The sequence below is a fragment of the Mandrillus leucophaeus genome, unplaced genomic scaffold (assembly GCF_000951045.1).
Source record: "Mandrillus leucophaeus isolate KB7577 unplaced genomic scaffold, Mleu.le_1.0 Scaffold3, whole genome shotgun sequence".
Classification (NCBI taxonomy): domain Eukaryota; kingdom Metazoa; phylum Chordata; class Mammalia; order Primates; family Cercopithecidae; genus Mandrillus; species Mandrillus leucophaeus.
The window spans coordinates 5,998,168-6,019,340 of NW_012103142.1; the positions used below are offsets into that span (position 1 = coordinate 5,998,168).

General features: G+C 38.1%; 1 protein-coding gene across 3 annotated transcripts in view; it reads right to left on the reverse strand.

The window, feature by feature from the left end:
• Positions 1-21,173, reverse strand: part of BTBD9 (BTB (POZ) domain containing 9) — a 491,209-nt gene that overhangs the window by 428,517 nt on the left and 41,519 nt on the right. The window contains exons 2-6 of one of the 3 annotated variants that reach the window (XM_011986627.1): positions 20,335-20,546; positions 16,693-17,056; positions 15,311-15,575; positions 3,260-3,479; positions 644-763 (exon numbers count right to left, since the gene is read on the reverse strand). In XM_011986627.1, coding sequence (XP_011842017.1) covers positions 644-763; positions 3,260-3,479; positions 15,311-15,575; positions 16,693-17,056; positions 20,335-20,519 — 1,154 coding nt within the window. In that variant the 5' untranslated portion in view covers positions 20,520-20,546. Of the gene's footprint in view, positions 1-643; positions 764-3,259; positions 3,480-15,310; positions 15,576-16,692; positions 17,065-18,503; positions 18,803-20,334; positions 20,547-21,173 lie in introns of those variants that run through there. The other 2 variants (XM_011986629.1, XM_011986628.1) reach the window with 2 other exon arrangements.

Sequence of the window (21,173 nt, forward strand, 5' to 3'; positions counted from 1 at the left end):
TAAAAGACAACAATATTGACGGCTGCAATACATAACAAAAATAAAAGCGGAGGTGCTCTGGCTGAAGAGAAGCTCTGAGCCTAGAGCCCCACTAGCTAAGCCTCATTTGCCCCAAATGCAACCCCATTTGAAACACCCATTCTGTCAAACCCCATTTGTTAACCACTAACCTACAGAAAAAACAGATAACCAGAACATGCACACTGGCATTCAAAAATCTCCTCCGGCCCTGGCCATTGCCAAGGAAGACTCCAGAAATATCTCTCATGGCTTTCCTAAGAAGAATGCACCCCTAAAAGTAATTCTGCTTTCAATGTTTCACAATGAATATGACCATTCACTGTATAGCACAGAGCTTAAAAAACATTCCACTTCTCAAATGTTCCCTGTCCCTTCTCATTCATTCATGTGTGTACTACATATATATTATACAAGACATGTTGTATAAATAATTCCACAACACACTGTAAATATTAAGATGCATAATTTTTCCATACTTTCCTAAGTTTTTTACTTGGGATATGTTTAGTAGTTGACACCCTGAAAAACTCTTTTTTCAAGATGAAAAAATGCAGTTCTGCTTCTCAAAGTCCAATCTCCTTATACAAAAATAAAAATCATTTATTAACCACTGAGAACTAACCTGCAGACACGGGCTGGAAAATATAATTTCTGCCAAGAACGACACAGATACTGGGAATGGTCTATCACTCTAACCCAGTCAAGTTCATCCATTGATACTTCAATGAAGTATGAATAAGACCTGTGAATCAAAAGGAAAAAGCAGAAAAAATTACCATATTAAAATAACAATACAAAACTGTACTTTAATAAACTGTTAAAAGATACAAAAATACAGAATTCACTAATTACATTTTCTACATAATGAAATTCAAATAACAAAACAATGTTATGACAGCATTCACCTACAATGCACTGAAATTATCTCTCAGGTTGTCTGTCTGCTTTCTCAAATCATAAGCTGCTTAAGAACAAAGGCCATCCTGTATTTATACTCATATCCCCAGGGTCCTACACAGTACTTGACACATCAGGCATGCGAGATATTTACTCCTTTTCAAACATGGTCAGGATGCCTCACCTATACCATATTAGAAGATACATGATGCTACGAGAGAGAGAAGAACAGAAAATAGAGAAGCAGAAAGTACACTTTCTCCCTCTACCTTCCCAGGCCAGGGTGTTCGGCCACCCCTCTAAGGAAGAAAGTCAACTTGGAATGGTTCCCCCACAGAGGGCAGCCTATCTCCTGCTGCCTACCAGTCTCCTACCCTCCCATACATACAAGCTACCTGCAAAAAAATAAATGACACCAGTCAAGGGATAATGCACGTTTCTTTTGGGTACAACTTAAAACTTGCCAGCTGATAATCTGGCAGTAATGAAAACAGCCTATCATCCTCCCCTAGTCAGCTACTCCGAACCATTACATGCAGGTCCCATCCTGAACAAATCTATATTCCCCTGTCATAAGCCAAATTTAAATCTGAGATGCAGTTATTACTTGTACTGTAATATCAACAGGAACAATCTTGGAAGATTTAGGTGACCATAAATGTCATCCTGCAACCCACAGTTGTGACCAGAAAAGGTCAGCTTATTTTGTGTCATCCCCTCATTTTCTTTGCTGTCCCCTCACTCCCATTCATTTTATCACTCAGTCTCAAACTGGTTATAACCTTTTATTGAACCTCTCTGGGTTATCAGTAACACAGGCTATAATTTTACAACACGTCAGAATCTTTTTGGCTTAAGATTCTGAATTTTTCACCTTTGCTTAGAATGGCAACAATTTCTGTAAGAAAAGAACTGTTATGTGGTAAAGTTAAATCCCTCGTGAATGTAATGCACATACTAACACAAAGTGGCCTATAAATATTTAACATCACAGAAACGATGACAACCACTTCGTTTCAAACATATTAAACTTTTCTTTTATTATTTTTATAATAATTTCACTATTAGTTAAATGAGTGAAATACGTAAAACTTTTAGAACAGTGTCTACCACATAAAAGTAATGAAAGTGCTGCAAATACGTATTATTATTATACTGTTATTATTAATCAGAGACTCTTGGAAATGAGATATGTGGATTGGTTCCACTTTGCCAATTAAAAACATCAAATTATATCCAATAAGCTACATATTAGAAAATATATTCTTAATAAAAAGCAAACAGGAAAAGATAACCTGGGGATCTCACACACCCATGCACATGGGAAATGCTGACGCTTACTTCATAAAGCTTCCCTTTACACTGGGCTCAAATGGCCTAAAAAGCCAGGGTGGTGGCAGTGGTGCTAACAGAAGAAACATACTACCTTGTAAGGTTTGCAGGACACCATCATCATTACTATTTAAGCCCTTCATGCCCAGATCTAAAGAGGCATCAGTGGGGCACAGTTTCTGGGTAGGCAGGGTTTAGGTTTATGATAAACAGCAATGAAGGAAACAGTTCAGTTCTTGTCGCCATACTGCTCTGGTACTTCTGCCATTATGGCTGAACCTAGAAGCCACAGTGGGTGAAAGCATCACAGTGGCTGGACGAAAGGCAGAATTCTGAAGCCCCCAAGAAACTGAATGGGTTCCCAAACTGGATTAAATTTTCTCACAAATTTCTTTTGTTTTGAGGATAATACTTATCTACACACTGAAAGACAATATTTCTCTTTGCCATAGGGTAAAATGCATTTAAAAGGTTATAATATCCAAAACTAATGAATCAAGTAAATAATGTTAACTCATGGTAGAATATAAAACAACTATTAAAAATACATTTTAGAGGAAAATTTTTTAAAGGGTAGAATGTTCACAATGTATTAAAAGTAAAATTAGCTTTTTGTATATCTAATCCATAAAACTATGTTTGCGCAGGTTTCTGTTTTGTGTGTGTATGTGTCCATGCATAATTGAAAAAAACACTAGCTAGCTACGTATGAAGATTAATAATCGGTAATGAGATTACTAGCAATTTTTATCTTCTTCTATGTGCTTTTCTATATTTTCTACCGTTTCTACAATAAACACATATTATTTTTATAAGAAGAAAAAAACAAAAAAGTGTATTTCTTTTAAAGAAATGTACCCTTTAACTCTTTCCCCAAAACCAGCCTTCAAGAGATAGCAGAATGATCACAAAGAGATAAACCATCATACCTATGTAACAAAAGTAGATGACCACAAAGTTAAGTCATCTCAAATATAATGTCAGTTTCTAAGTCATGCTAATCACTTACCGACTATCTCGGTCCCATAGGAGTATCCGTACGTGATTGATAATGGACGGCTGACCTAGCTTAATCTCGATGCCAGAACGGCAGTCATCATCAATTGGGTGCCTTGAAAATCCATGATCCAAATCATAATTTTGAGTATCACCATCTAATAAGGCTGATTTCAGCTCCCCCTTTACAACTTGGGCTCCATACTTCATAGTTGCAATGTTTTCTTCTGGTACTACAGTTAAAAATAGAAAAAGCTAGGTTAATGGTCAAGTTATTCTATATTTTTTGAAAAAAAATAATTCTAGCATTCCACTTTATTCTAGTATCTGCATTTAAGAAGAGCATAGGCAAGTTTATGGGACAGAAAATACAGAACATCTATGAGGATTATGACACCATTCAGAGGCCAGGTGCAGTGGCTCATGCCTGTAATTCCAGCACTTCAGGAGGCCGAGGCAGGTCACTTGAGCCCAGGAGTTTGAGACCAGCCTGGGCAACATGGGAAAACCCTGTCCCTATTAAAAATAAACAAACAAACCAGCAAAAAAATACTGTTCAGAGTTTAAATTTAATGTTAGTATCACAATCACAAAGTGCTTGAGACTAATGTTACTTTTCAAAAGTTAATAAAACTAGAAAAGGCATGTACTAGGACAAACAAATTGGCTCTGCTGAGTTCATTCTATTAGTAACTTAAATATCTACTAAACAAAAATAGCATGTAAGATGACCTGTACCTGCCATCTGGACTGAGGACAGTGTATAAAAGCAAAGCAAACAGGTCAGAAATCTGATAAAACAACAGAAAAAGAAAGGTTCCAATATAGCATAGCTGTTAGTCATACATGAATATGCTGAATCAATTAATCTGGCTTATAAAACAAGATTGTTTAAAAGAAGATATCTTTTTCTGCACTTGAGAATTTTTAAAAATGAAAATTGATAGTCTGTCATCAAAATCAGTATTATGGTTACTATTAAATCCCCTCCCCTCACCAACATTAGATTTATTAAGTATCAATTGTGCCTGGGACTCTGAAGTCCTCTATGTAAAATATGCTTCACAGATCTGGAACCTATCTTCCAGGTACTAACATTCTAAAACTGACACTTTCCATGGAAAGACAAGAGGCTGCAGAAAGATGTTAAGAGCTTGAAGAGTCAGAGATTAAACAGTGGCTTCATCTTTAGCCAGGTACATCACTTTAAAGAAGTTTCCCTCTCTCAACTTCCATTTCTCAATGGCGGGGGGAGACCTCCCCCTCCCCCACCCCACATATCTATCCCCCAGGTGTTTCTGTTTAAGAATTAAATGAGATGATGTTTGTAAAGCATATTATGAGCTCTACTCATATATATATATGCTTTTCAAAACATATAGCCATTACTATTAAGAAAACATATTAAAAAGCACATAATAAGAGAACTATGTAAGTTTACAGACTATAAAAAAATACCAAATTCTCACAGTACACACACATTTTGGCTGTGTGATTTGAATAGGGGAAAGTGTGAGCTATAATCAGGTTCTTGTTAAAAAGTAATTCATCATTGAAGATTTCTGGAAAAAAAATTTTTTTAAATTTCAAATCAAGATGAGTAAAGAGAGTGGCACCAGAAAACAACAATAAATTGCAGCTGAAAAATGGAAGTTTAAAATGGAAGCAAAAGACTGTAGCAACCCAGCAAAAATAAACAAAACATCCTAGTTATGCTTAACTTAACATCAGAAGTTTAAGTGCTATCGATTTATAACTTTCTAAATTCTATTAGCATGTGATAATCACCCATATTCTTCCTATTTAACAAATCTTCTATAATACATGATGTGCTAGACACTGTCCTAAGCACCTTGCAAATATTAATTCCTTTGATGTACTCCTCATAATAATCCTTTGAGTACTGTACTATTATTACATCCATTTCACAGATGAGAAGTGGAGGCAGAGAAAAGTTAGACAGGCTTACTTGCCCCAGGTCACAGAGCCAGCAAGTAGCAGAGCTGAGATTAGAACCCAAGCAGTCAGCCTGCATGGGCCCTGTGTTTTAACAGAATATTCTGCTACTTCCCTCTTGAAGGGTTTCTGATGAATGGCCATACCTTCTCCCTCTTTCTAACCCCCACTTCCCTCTAAAATTGCCTTAGACCCAGAGGAAAGAAACAAATAGTCTGATATAGGGAGGAAAAAAAAAAAAAAGTTAGACTTAAAGTGAAAAAACCTAAGCTTAAGATTCAGGTTCTATTATTCACTCCCCTTGAGTAAGGCCTGTCAGTCTCTCTGAATCTGCTTTCTCATCTAAAAAGAATACTTTGTCCAACCGACCTCATAGGGTTACTGTAAAAATTACAGTACGGATAAAAATTATGCTACAGATAATATATGCTAAAGTAACATATAAAGCACTCATTCAGTTCCAGTCAAAAAGCATTTTTCTGAGGACTCATTCTGTACCAGGCACCATGCAAGGTTTTGGGAATAATTAGCGAACTCAACAGAGATAGGCCCTGCCCTCCTGACACCTCCGATCTAGACAGGAAGTACTTTATAAGTAAGCAAGCAAACAAACAAAAGCTTGAAATCCATGCTTTTCAGATATCAATGATGCATAACTACTTGGTAAAAATAAACATGTTTTCCCTTCTTGCTAGGCATAAAAAGTGGAGGTGCAAAGTCTGTCGCTGCTGATCCCTGGAACCATCTCCTGCAGTCCTGACACCACAAGTCAAAACTAAGCCAAAGGCTGGGCATGGTGGCTCACACCCGTAATCCCAGCACTCTGGGAGGCCCAGGCAGGTGGATCGCCTGAGGTCAGGAGTTCAAGACCAACCTGACCAACATGGTGAAACTCCATCTCTACTAAAAATACAAAATTAGCCAGGTGTGGTGACGTGAGCCTGGAATCCCAGTTACTTGGGAGGTTGAGGTTGCAATGAGTTGAGATCGTGTCACTGCACTACAGCCTGGGCGACAGAGCCAAGACTTCATCTCAAAAATAAAAAATAAAAAAACGAGGCCAAAGACGTGAACATCAACCTCTCAGAAACTAATGCCACCTAATGCCACCTTTGGATTTTCTCTAAACGTAAGTTTCTTCAACATTAAAACTTATCAAGCTAGGGGTAACATACTAGGCACAAAAGTTTCAAGTGATTGTGACTAAAGTCTAAAATGGAAATGAAATTTCTACCACAAGTCTAAGTCTTCTTTTGAAGTTTATTTCAAGGGTACTTGAAAACTTTCCTGACCATTCTTGATACAGACAGATTCATTCCCTGAGAGTATTTTTTACTTCAAAACAGAGAACATCTACACAAGTGGAAATTCTCTCATGGTAACTATAATATGAGTATCTCATTGGATAAAAATATAACTCCAAGAATTTTTCTGCAAAATCCATAATTAAGTGATGAATATAATAGGAAGAATGATCATGAGAAAATTTAAATCATAATAAAATAAATCAAACTATAAATATTCTTAGCGGCTGTATCTATTAGTAGAGAAAAAAAAGTTCTTAAAAAAATACAAAGTGCCGGCTGGGCGCAGTGGCTCACACCTGTAATCCTAGCACTTTGGGAGGCCGAGGCAGGTGGATTACTTGAGTACAGGAGTTTGAGACCATCCTGGCCAACATGGTAAAACCCCATCTCTACTAAAAAAACAAAAAATTAACTGAGCATGATGGTGGTACATGCCTATAATCCCAGCTACTGGGTAGCTGAGACAGGGGAATCACTTGAACCTGGGAGGTGGAGGTTGCAGTGAGCCAAGATCATGCCACTGCACTCCAGCCTGGATGACAGAACAAAACTCTGTCTTGAAAAAACAAAGTGATAGAGATTAAACAAGATAGTAGATAATCATAATTTTTTACACATAATTTTTAATGCATTTTACAAGCATTAAGAAAAATATTAAGCTTTGAAGTTCTACAGCTAGGTAGAAATTGCTAATTATTAGAAAGAAAAGTTAAGGAGAAATGAAGCAGAACGTACCCCTAGCTACACAGTGCCAAAATCTGCAAGGAGTGCTGGTTTAATTACCTCGTGCTTTTCTTTCACTGCTTTATGTTCTTCATTATCTTTTATCGAACTCCCTATTACATGTAGGTTGACATGGTCATTTGCCCCAGTGGATTATTTGGATCCAGACTTAGTTCTCTGCCCAAAGCAATCTACTTACCCAATCCTGTCACCTAAATTATTTTTTACTCCCCATCCCAACTTCCCTAGAAAATGTATGGATACTCCCTTCCTGTGAATAATCCCCAAGAACTGCAGCATTACAAGTGACTTACTTTACCATTCCTGTGTTACCTTAACCCCACCCCCACCCCGCCCCCGCTTTCCCACTCTCTGCAGGCCTCCTTTCCACATTTGACAGTACTGGTACTCAAACATACCACAAAATGGAAACAAAAAAGAACCCAGGCAGAAGAATCTATGAAGGAGTATTTGCCTGGTGAGTCACAAGACCAGCACTTTGGTTCCAGTTCTGGCACTGAATTCACTTGGTAATTAGGCAAGTTACACAGATCACAGAGCTGAAAGGGACCTTCATCCTATTAAATAAAAAAAAAAATCCTATGGTATTCCTATGTGCTGCTCACCGTACTAGACTCAGCTCTCCGGAGCTCACCACTCAGGAGACAAGAGCACATACACCAATACTACACACTCCCATGGAGGAATACTCATTAGAGATGACTTATATACCCCCTACTTACAGATGAGATTTTCTCTATCACAATAAACTATAGTTGGGAAGATACAAACAGCATCTTCTATCTTTGAAGATACAAAGTCAAAGAGTTTTATTTATTTTATTTGTATTTTTTTAGAGACAGGGTCATGCTCTGTCACATAGGCTGGAGTGTGGTGGCGCAATTATAGCTCATTGCAGCCTCAAACTACTGGGCTCAAGCCATTCTCCTGTCTCAGCTTCCCAAGCAGCTGGGACTACAGGCACACACCATCACACCCAGCTAATTTAAAAAAACCTTTTTTAGAGACTGCATCTCACTATATTGCCCAGGCTGATCTTGAACCCCTTGCCTCAAGTGGTCCTCCTGCCTTAGCCTCCCAAAGTGCTGGCATGACAAGTGTGAGCCACTGCGCCCAGCTCCAAGAGCTTTGAAAGTATTAAAGGTTCACTGTTACTATTAGTGTCTTTATGTGATAGATGAGACAAATTTAAATTCTAGTTTAGAAGCCAGGGATGGATTCATTCAGCCACTCATTTATCACTTAAAAAAACAAAAGTCTAGATTCAGGCACTGTCCTAGGCAGGTGCTTGAAAAACAAAGGCAAAGCAACATAATTACATTACTCAAAAAGCTCAACCTAGTATAAGAATCTAAGCAAACAAACCAAGAAATATCATATCACAGTTGCAAGCTCCCTCAGTCTGAGGAAACTACAGGGATAGGTACAGGGCAAACAGGACAGACTACACACCTACACACACACACACACACACACACACACACACACGCACATTTATGTATTAACCAATAATGTAACTTAGCAGTCCTACAAACAGATTGACTTTTTATTCAATAAAGATATCTTGAGGATAGAATTTGTGATATGCTCCCTACTATAAACATGCAAAAACAAGAAATAACTCTCTTTCCCCAAATCTAAAACCTGAGATATACAAAAGGAAATATAACTCAGCCTTAATTAAAAAAAAAAAAAAAGCACCAACTTTTAGGATAGATAGAAATATCTCCACAGCTAAGACAAAGCTAAATGTTTGGCAGAGGTACAGGTAGTTCAAATATCCTAAAACAAAAATTTCATTAAAAAGTTAATCCTCTTTCCCCAGCTGTATAGAAAAATGTGCATTATTATATATGCATAAAGCTAGTCTAAACTACTGTCCAGAAAGACCATCACAGATAAGTTTAAAAGACTGTTTGGATCTTCTTTTTTTTTTTAAAGGAGGAAAAAAATCCCTGTAATTTGGTAAAAGCCTTAGGACATGCAGCTCTAAGAATTAAACCTTACAGTCACCAATGATAATAAATTCAAAGAAAAAGTATTAATCTCTATATCCCAGTCCCAAGATAAAACCTCTCTACACTTCATGAAAAGTCCCCAAAGACACAGAATCTACATCCAGGGAAGAACAACAATAGCAAAACCAAACTCTGTCAATAACTTCAAAATAAACAGACCTATCTTTTCAAGTCATCAGCCCAGGAACACTTCTGAAATAATCCTTTTTTCCCCCTAACAGTGAAGAAATTTGATAAAAGAAAACAATGACATAAATGTTAAGGTAACATTTACTGGCCGGGCACGGTGGCTCACACCTGTAATCCCAGCACTTTGGGAGGCCGAGGCAGGTGGATCACCTGAGGTCAGGAGTTCAAGACCAGCCTGGCCAAGCCGGTGAAACCCCATCTCTACTAAAAATACAAAAATTTGCCAGGCATGGTGGTGGGTGCCTGTAATTCCAGCTACTTGGGAGGCTGAGGCAGGAGAATCACTTGAACCTGGGAGGTGGAGGTTGCCGTGAGCCAAGGTCGCGCCATTGCACTCCAGCCTGGGTGACAGAGTGAGACTCCATCTCAAAAAAAATAAATAAATAAAATAATGTTTACTTAGAAAATAACTTATTTTTGGTGATTGGGCAGGCCCATATGAGCCTACAAGTGAGGTACAGTGGCCATGGAGGGCAACCGAGGGGTCAGCGACCACGACTCCCCTCAACACCCCAGTCTGGCGGCCTGGCGTCGGCCCAGTCGGTGGAGACCTATGGAGAGGCAGCGGCGGTGGCCTCCACAAGCCCTCTTTCTCTAGGGTTGTGTATATAGAACATCCTGGAGTCCACCATGAATGGACAGTTGAACCTAAGTGGGAAGCTAATCATGAAAGCTCAACTTGGGGAGGATATTCCACAAATTCCTATCCATAATGAAGATATTAATGTTACTTACGATGAATTAGTGCTAATGATGCAACGAGTTTTCAGGGGAAAGCTTCTGAGCAATGTCGAAGTAATAATAAAGTACAATGATAAAGATGATGATCTTATAACAATTTTTGATAGTTCTGACCTTTCCTTTGCAATTCAGTGTAGTAGGACACTGAAACTGACACTATTTGTTAATGGCAACCAAGACCCCCTTGAATCAAGTCAGGTGAAATATCTCTGTCGAGAACTGACAGAACTTTGAAATAAAGTGAATCATTTATTGGATAGCTTGGAATCACTGGGACCTTCCACCAGTATTCCTGAAAATGATACTGTGGATGGTAGGGAAGAAAAGCCTGCTTCTTTGGATTCTTCTGGAAAACAGTATATTCAGGTTATGGCAGCAAGTATGTCCATTTTTGACCCTTTAAAAAAACCAAGATGAAATAAAAAATAATGTTACGTCGGCGTCTGGCTTAACAGATGATCAGGTTTCAGGGCAACCCAGTGCTCTTGTAGAAGACTGTTCAGGAACACCTGATAGCATTGCCGCCGCCTCCTCAGCAGCAGCTCACCCACCAGGAGTTCAGCCACAGCAACCACCATATGCAGAAGCTAAAATACAAGCAGGTCAGACTGAAAGTCAGCTGTACCAACAGTACCAGCAACAGGCTGGCTATGGTCACAGCGGCTACAGGCTCCACCTCAGCAGCCTCAACAGTATGGGATTCAGTATTCAACAAGCCAGAGTCAGCAGAATGGACCCTAAACAACCTCAGCAGTTCCAAGGATATGGCCAACAACCAACCACCTAGGCACCAGCTCCTGCCTTTCTGGTCAGCCTCAACAACTGCCTGCTCAGCCGCCACACAGTACCAGGCAAGCAATTATCCTGCACAAACTTCCCAAACTTCTCAGCCTACTAATTACACTGTGGCCCCCGCCTCTCAACCTAGAATGGCTCCAAGCCAACCTGGGGCCTGGGCCTATCAACCAAGACCAGGTTTTACTTCACTTCCTGTAAGTAGCATGACCCTTCCTCCAAGTGGGCCTAATCCTTATATGTCCTCTCTTTGGTCTGGGCTATACCCAACCTCGACCTGGTTATCAATAAGGAGGCTCATCTACACCAATGAATGTAGCTGCTGGCTACTGGCCTCCCAAAAGACTCCAAAATACGTTTTAATCTGTAATGAAGTTCAGAAATTTTCAAAGCAGAGCATTTTTTATGATATCTTTGTTGCTGTTAATTGAAAGTATAATTTGCTGGAACACAAAGACCAAAATCAAAGTTCTTCCTCCTTGCTTAAAAATATCGCATCTTCTTAGTTATTTTGGAACACTACTCTTACATGTGTGTAAAGTGATTGACTTTCTAGCTTCCCTTGTACAGAGGATATTAAAATGCCAGTGTCAGGTTTAGTCATCTTACTTGGCTTTCTGCTATTAACATGATGTACTAAAGTAGAGACCTTTGAGAATACGACTAGATGTTATGTATAAAATGTAAGACTGATAGATTAATATAGATGATTGAATCAAAAAAACAGGGAAGTATAAGGCTTCCTTGTATTTATATTACTTTTATTATTCATATTATTCCTGGCTTTAAAAGTCAGGAAAAGCAGACTGTTACTTAATCATTACTCAAGTTTAGAAATTAAAGGATTCCCAAACATTTACATAATCTCTTCCTTGAGCTCCCCATCATTCACTTCAAAGCGAAGAATTTAACATTGATGAAAAACAATCTGTATATTTATCATTTCAGAACTGAGTGACTCAACTGGCTAAGTTCTCCATTTTGCAACTAATCTCATGAGTTTCTTGTAACCCAGGTACTACCCTTATACTGACCAGTTGATCAATTCCAAGCTACCAGTAACCATGTGAAATGTCCAAAAGAAATCCTCACTCCTGCAAACACGTCCCAAGATTATCCCTATAATGAATCCAGTTCTAGGGCCTTTTCAGCACTTCAAATCAAATGTAGGGCAAGAGAGGGAAAGGAGCTTATATAAGACAGGATCCAACATGAGAATTTGAAAAGCCTAACACTAATTACTCATCTTATTACCTCTTCACTTGCCGTCCTCCCACACTTTATCCAAGGCTGACACTTAACTAATACCATTCTCTAGCACCTCTGACTTCTTCCTGGACCTCTCCTAACCTGATCTCTCTAGCTACCATACTATGTTTTTACTACCTTTCAATCCAATTCACAAATCAGAGAGGCAATATGTTATCTCTGTTATCTTTTCAAACATCCATGGCCTAATTCCCTGGCAGCCAATCTTCCATCCAGGTTACTTACGAACTAATCACAATTTATATCCAAAAGTTATCTCTCAATTTTCTTGACCTCCCCATCATGAGCTACCACTGACCATTGAATCCATATGAAAGCTCTCTCCTCTGGCTGTCCTCTGTAACTCTCTTCTATCCCAAATGTCTTCCTCTTTCCTTCTCTACCTTAAGTTCCCTGACTATAGGTTTTCTCCAAGTTTCAGATTTTGATTTTTACTTCTTTCTCTATACTCTAGCAGCTCAGGTTGCAACTCTTTTATCACCAGCTTTGACTGGTTCCTAAACAGTAATGTGTTCCCACTTCCTATCAGACATTTCTCCCTGCATTCATTCACTAAGCATTCACCAAGTATCCATCATATGCTATTTAGTGTGTTAAATGTTGAGGATATAGAGATCAATAAGGTCTACAAAGATCATCTCTGCCTTCAAGGAACAAAGACAAGTAAACAAAAATGTCTAAAACAATGTGATCAAGGTGGTAATTCTCACACAGATGTACAGAGGGAAAAAAATATCAAAATGATATATGGTAACAATGCTTTCCTATATTGATCTTGCACACATTATTTCAATTAAGTCTCATAATAATGCTAGGAGATGTAAAAGGTAAGATTCCTTAATAATTTAATACCAGATCGCACAACTAGTAAGTAACTAATTCAGGATTTGAGGTCAAATTTGTCTGGGCCAAAACCTACGTTTCTTCTTCTATGCCCAGTGAAAAGAAATCTAGACCTGATAAGTCAGGAGAGAATTCTGTTAAGAACATCTATTTAAGATCAATCAGTATTTCACGAGAGTGTTTAAAGGCACAGTCAAGAAGACATCACTCAGGGAAATGACTAGCTTGGGACAGAACTTACAACCTGCATGTCCCCAAAACCCTCAAACTCAATCTAAAAACAAGCTCACCATCTTCTTCAAAGAAGTACTGTACTGTATTTCATTACAGACACACCTGGTGTTCTAATTTTTTAATTTCAGAAATTGCGATGCAGACATCATAGTGTGTCACAGTTAATTGGCAGTATTGTTTCTTTTCTTAGTGGAACATAAAATAATGGTGCCTCAGAATTTCTGGCTTCTTAGATTTGATAACAAATGGTAACTTTTTCCTAAACTTAATCCCCAAATTTAAATTCTTTGAATCACCAAGATCTATTTTTTCCCATAGTATCTGTTCTAATCATTCATTATTTTCCATTTTCCCTGCCACCAATCTGGTTTAAGGTAGTATCAATTGTGCATAGATTAAATACTCTCCTCACTGGTCTCCCTGAATCAGTTTTCCCTTATTCTAAATACTCAAATACAGCACTATGGATCAGTCTTTTAAAACCACCACTGTATGCATGCCACTCTCTCTCTCTCAAATTGGTTCTGCACTGCATATAAGGGAGATTCCAATCTAGTTTCAAAGACTTCCATAAACTGGCCTAAGCTGACCTTCACATAGTTTCTTTGCTACTAATCAATAATAGCCTTCTACTCTAATCAAGCTCTTCTATTTATGGTCTCTTCAAATGCTCTAACCTCTGTCTATTAACCTCATGATTCTACCCATCTGAAATTTACCCAACTCTTATACTATTCAAATCAAATGTCAAGGCTCAACTCAAGCTTCATAACCTCCATGAAATATCCCTCAATCATTCCAAGCCACTTCTTTCTTCTGAAGTTCTATAACATGTGCTCCCTTGAATATTGTTGTATTTAACTTTTCATGGGAGTTTATGTCTTATTTCCACAATGAAATTAAAAGGATCAAAGGCAGAGACTATGTTTAACAATTATGCAGCATAGTTTAGTGGTTAATTACACAAATTCTGGGGCCAAACTACATAGGTTTGACTCTCAGCTCTGCCATCTTTCTGTGTGACCTTGGGCAAGTTACTTAACTTCTCTGTTTCAGTTTCCTCATTTTGTAAAATGGAGTCAATAACAGTATATACCTCAAAGAGTTGTGAGAATTAAATGGTCGTGTAGGACCTGTTCTTGATACATACTATGCACTCTGTAAGTGTTAATTGCTATAAATTCATTAATGGTGATAAGTATCATAAGTGTTAGCTACACTATGTATGTATGTTACATAAGTGTTAGCTATTATTATTGTTATTTAGAATCTCCATGTTCAGCCCGGTGTGGTGGCTCACGCCTGTAATCCCAACACTTTCTGAGGCCGAGGCAGGTGAATCACCTGTGGTCAGGAGTTTGAGACCAGCCTGGCCAACATGGTGAAACTCTGTCTCTACTAAAAATAAAAATTAGCCAAGTGTGGTGGTGGGTGCCTATAATCCCAGCTACTCGGGAGGCTGAGGCAGCAAAATCACTTGAACCTGGGAGGCGGAGGTTGCAGTAAGCCACGATTGCACCTTCCACTCCAGCCTGGGCAACAAGAGTGAGTGAAACTCCATCTCAAAAAAAAAAAAAAAAAAAGAATCTCCATGTTCTTGATACCCAAAATAGTAAGTATATAGCATTTACTCAGTATTTATTTGATGGAGGAAGGAAGAAAAAGTCTTAACATGAGAAGCAGCTTTTTAGGAAAGTGTCCATTTCTGACATTCTGGGGAGCAGGTGAGAAATCTGTCCAGGAATGGCAAAAAATACCTATTATGGGGCCTACAAAGGCTAATCAATCTCAGGAGGAATTAACAGGAAAATGACAGAGAAAGACATTCCATAGGAAGCAAAGCTAGCTGTTCATAAACGTACATTTCATGTACACTCGCATTATACAGTTCTGTAGTAGTTTTGCAGTTTTAACGGCATCAGAGGCACACCAAGCTTTTTGGTGAGTTTAGGTTAGATAGGTACTTACTGAGCATGCCTCTATAATTGAGGTCCATATCCCGGCTCTCAGATCGCACTTTAATGGCATCCAGGATGGCATCAGGAGACAACAGTCCCGAAGGTCTCACAACATTCAGAAGCTCTGTGAGGCTCATGAGAGGTAAACGTACAGCCTGCATGATTTCAGCATGATTCTCCTTTGAATTGTGCTTACACCAGTTTAATAAGGCTAGGAAAATATCTTTTTCGGGAGCTGCAAATGAATCTCTTAACACGATGTTTAAAAGTGCTGTCTGAAAAGGATAAAAAGGTAAAATTCCAGTTATATGACGTTCAACCATTGCATGATCAATCAGTAAAAGCTTACAGAACAAGCATAACTTAGGCAATTAACTCTTTTTGACCCTCTCCTTCCCTTATGCTTTGTGCCACACAGCCTCCAGCTCATTATGGCTATGTAAACAACCAGGATGGTAGCACCTTTCTTTTATGCTCAGGTATCTTGTACCACTACATCAAACATTTAATCTTTCCAAACACATCTGCATTCATCGTTTTTAAAACAGCAAAAAGAAAAACACCAAAGTGAAAAGCTGTCAATACATACAGATTCTTCAAGGGAGTGTACATTGTTAAGTTAGAAAGATATATTTGGCATTTAAAATTCAAAGTATTTTATTGCACAGTATTACTTCACCACCATATTTTTGGCTCTCAGATCTCCAAACTGACCTCCAGCAACAATAGTGCAACCCTCAAAGATCACTGTCTTTAAAAATTCAGTATAAAAAAATGAAATAAGATAACACAGATCTTAATTTACCCTCAAATCAAGATATGTAGCTTTTCAATAGGTTTTCTCATTAGAAATATCCAGGTTCTAGAAGGAACACAACAAGGGAAATGTAGAGACGATCGGCATCCAGAGTTCAAAGGAAGATTTGAGCAAAACAGTTTTACTCTAGCTATAACACTGAATTTTAAGCCAGCAAAGAAAGCAGTGACTTAAAGATATCAAATGATGCATCAGATCTCCTTTATGAATTTGCCTGCTTGCTCTAAGGAATTATTAGTCACACTCTCTGTCAGAGAAAAACAAAACCAAAAGGTAGTATGCAACACCAAAAAGGACCCTATTTGATTGTCACTACATTGAAAACAACCACTCAGCCGCACAGTCTCTTTTGCACATAAAACTTACCAGAAGAACCTTAAAAGAAAACACAACCAACCAGCCCCTCTCTTTTATGATCTAGAGTCCTAGTAGCTAGATGCAAGTGGCTAGACCAGATAATCTCTTTGATACCAATGGTTTTTTTTTAATTATTCTTAGTCCACTGCTATACTTCTATGGTATAGGTATAAAGAAAACAATGCTGCCTATAAATTACTTGTAGACAAATGACACACCTTAGAAAGGGAGAGGAAACCTTCACTTGAGAGCACCTCCTGAGCATTCCTGTCCATAAACATGCAGCACATACAAGTTAACTTGGGAAGTGAGTAGAGACTGGCAACATCAAAAGTCATGCAGACATTCTGAATGTTCAGTATGGTACAGAGATACTCAGAGGTAGAATCCTCTAGCTCTGGAAATCCATATTTATGAGCCAGGCTCAAAAAGTCCAGCAGCACCTCCTCCTTCTCATCTGTCAGCGTTGCCCGCCCAGTGTAGATATATTTGAGTAGCATTGTGAATGCTTCTGCAGTGGTGTCTTGGAGAGGAATTTCTGCTTCAGGCTGAGACTCTCGCATTCCACCATACAATAATGCTCTGCACATCAGGGAAGAAACACATGAAGAAACTCTCAAATAGGATTTGCTACAAAATACTGGAAATAACAGTTATCAACATTATGCAAATATAAATTTGTTTAATGACACAAAGATCCAAGTGAAAAAATGCAAAATAGTCATTTAAAATGGTTCTTTAAAGGAAGCAAAAGGAATGATTTCAAAACTGTTTGAATCAATTCTATAAACCACTGAACTAACGAGATACTCTGAAAGCTCAAGATATGTGATAGATATTAAATAGGAAGATGAGAGTGATCTCTTGAGAGGCACAATGAAGTTGGTATAAAGATGTTAAAGGTCAATAAGGCAGTTTAAAAAGTAAAACTTTGTAGGAAAAGATATAATCAGATAAAGATAAACACTAATATGATGCCATTCTCCCCTGTAAGACTGGCAGAAATCAAGAGGCTTGTTAATATCAGTGCTGCAAAAGCAATGGAAAAACAGGTTCTTTGACACACTGCTTTGAGAGTATAAATGGGCAGCCCTTTATGGAAAGTAATTTAGTAGTATCTAGTCAAACCTAAAATGTGTATACCCTTCAACTCAGTAATCTCTCTTTTAGGACTCAATTCTAGAGAAGTAATACAGTAAAGAAAAATGTTTAAGAAAACATACTGAAACACTAGAAAAAATCTAAATGTCCATCAACAGCAACATGGTTTAAAAAACTGTGATATATGCATTCTATGCAGCCATTAGAAAGATCAAGGGAGACCAATAGGTACTGTTTTGAAAACATGTCCAGAATATGGTAGGCGAGTAAGTAAAATTACAGATCTATACGTACTGCATGAAAAAAGTATATAACCACATATTTACATGTTTATGCATGTATGTCTATACAGATATTTCTTTAAATCAAGAAAAATCAGAGGAAATTCATATTAAACTCTTAACATCACTTACTTCTGGGAAATGGTATTAGATGGCTGGGAGACAAAGACTTTCATCTGTCACTTTATAAATTAAAAATGAAATTACTGATAGGATTACAGTGATTTTTTTTCCTTTCAGATTAAACAAAAAGCCCTACATTATTGCTTATCTAAAAAAAAAAATGAAAACTAGACAATCCAGTTAGGTAATGAATTTGAATTTCTACCTCTATTAATCAAGAGGAACAATATGAACCAATTAAACTTCCAACCTATCAGGAAAGAAAGGACGAAGAGGACAAGGGAGAAGTGCAGAAAAGGGAGAGAAGAATACAGAATGAGAAAGAAAAGAAGCAAAAGTGAGAGGAAGAGACTGGAAGCAAGAAAGAGATTCTCTCTGTTACTAAAATTCTCAGAGGAGGACTAGCATTTCAGGGTTACCTACCTGGAACTTGTCCTACCCTCTCCCAGGACCTAGCATTCTTGCTTGCCCCAGGAAAATAGTTGAAACCACCCAGAAAAGATTCATGAATATTCTGAGCATACCTCTTCACTGGGTTATACTCTGCCTAAAAATGCCCTTGAAGGTTTCCATTAAGCCAGAGAGCATCCAACCATTACCCTAAAATTACCAAATTAAAGAACTTCTCCTTCTTGAGGAGACCTCAAGACTTATCCCCAATCCTGTATGATCCATGGTATTTATCTGGATTCTCAATGCTTTAAAAGTGGTTTTGATGAGGCTCCCTTGGAACAGTAAATATGAACCCCCAACTTCAACAAGGAGACAAGCACAGAGGTTCAATGTTTACTATGAAGAGTTTCTTCCTATAAGTTCCTTATCTGGGAATTGATAGGTTATTATGACAGCACTTAAGCCTCTTCTGACAGCTGACAGTTAACATTCCTTTGCACATGAATACTGTCAGCATTGAGAATCTGTCCAAGGTAGCATTGAGCTTAGCTCTAAGGTAGACTTAGAGGTACAGCTTAGCTCTAAGGTAGTCTAAGGTAGACTCTGAGCTTAGCTTAGTGAACCAGCAAATATTACAAAGGTTCAATATCTACAAAGACATCAAGAACAAGGTCAGTAAGTGGGGGGAGTATATTCCATTCACTCAATACAATCTTCAAATTTCTAAAAGTAGTTGAGTTTCTTTTAAGGATATACTAATCACCTAAAAGAAACCCTCATAGAGTTGTTTCAAATTATTTTTAAAAGAGGACAAGATATACTGTATTAATAAATAATAAACACAGGCCAAGAAGTTCTGACTTAATAAAAAGTGGACTCTTGTAAAACACTTTAATAGTAATGACTGGACTGAAATTTTAAAAGGGGGAAGAAACAGAAAATGAAAAGTGTGCAGAGGACAGATGATAACAAATAATGGCTAGACCAAGGTCAGATGCCTTGGTAGAGTTGACCGCTAGGAAGAATAGGAGAGTGTTACAACTTTTAACAGACTCCTCACTTTTCTAGGCTCCTGGTTTCATCCACATTGGCATTTTACATGTGTAAAACTGGAAGTTCATGAAAAACCATAGGAGCTCTAGCTACACAGTAAATATTTCCAGGAGACACACTTTACCACAACGTGTCTGACTCTAAGTGTTGCTGTCTTGATTAATTCTGATTATAAAAGCCAGACTGCAGTTATCACTAGAAGGTAACTGAAATTTTCTCTAAGCCAATGGAATCTCCATTTCAGATACCAAGTTTTCCAGATAAATCTATAACTCTGTGGAACATCTTTATCCTTAAAAATAGAAAAAGATCCATTATCACGCACAAATTATAACTCACTCAGTAATTCAGTGATGACTCCCTTTTAACAAATATTAGGTAAAATGCAGAGTACTTAAAGATCAGCTTAAGATTTATAACCCTGGAAATTAAGGACCCAAGTGACCAACAACAGCTGCATACAAGTACACGTCTTAGATCTGCTGGGTTACTAACAGGTCCTAGACCTCAGGAGTCCCAAACCAAGTGGTATATGTGTCCATTAGCAGGTCCACAAGGCAGTCGACCTATACAAAAGAAGCTTTAGTCCCATTAGCCATCTATTGGGAGGAGAAAGTGAAGGTAACGAAGACTCAGCCTGAGAAACATTCTTGACACCTTGAAAAATGGTTGATTGGGCACTATCTGGTTTGGGAAACCTTCCAACCCTTTCATTTTAAGATGGCTCCTAAAGGAAAAGGTGATTCTCAAAAAATAACAAAGTCTACAAGGATGAAACCTTTATAGATACTGAATTGAGGGACTGCGAGAATTTGTCATTATACTTGGTTATGTATTTTTCACAGAGCAGAAAATGCCAGTGTTTTCTACAAGTGAACTGAATTTTCAAAAAAAGTATTACACACTTACCGAAAATATTGGCACCTGGCTGCTAAAATTACCCTGTGGGCAGGAAAACGTTTCTTTTCCACAACAAATGTGACGTCGCCATATTCTTCCCCAATCAACAAGGCACCAATATGTTCAGACAAAATGTGCACATGATCAATTTCCCCCACTGCAGTGAAGGGGCGAAGAGGGTGGCTGTTACTCATCTTGTGGAACAGATGATAGTCGCTGATCTATCATATGAAGAAGGAATGAGAGTTAGTGGGGGGAGGGGAGTACACATAGAAAATCACATACCATAAACATAGCTAAGTAAAAATTTAATGTGCTTACAAAAATTCCTGTGAGAAAGTTAATCAATGGTATCTTTATTAACCCATTTATTTTGAGAAGGAATTCAGTCTGCTTCCCTTAACTGTACTCCCTTCTTCACACTAGGAAAGCAAAAATGCCAGTCTCCAAACACTAACAGCACTTGGAGCCATCAGTCTAGAAAACTGAGCCCAAACACAGGTCCCATATTCCTTACAGTAACTTAGGAAAAGAAAAATCAACAATCAGAATAACTTCTCTTTTGCATAGACATACTGAGTAAGGTTGGGTACAACTATACCCAATAGAAAAGTCATTCAGGCATAGATCTAGGCCTAAATTACAAACAGAGTAAGTGAAATAATCAGATTTCAAATAAGAAGTTTTGGTATGCAACCATCTCAAATATTTTATTTAAAAAAAAAAATCTTCCGGGGCCGGGCACAGTGGCTCATGCCTGTAATCCCAGCACTTTGGGAGGCTGAGGCGGACAGATCACCTCAGGTCAGGAGTTTGAGACCAGCCTGACCAACATGGAGAAACTCTGT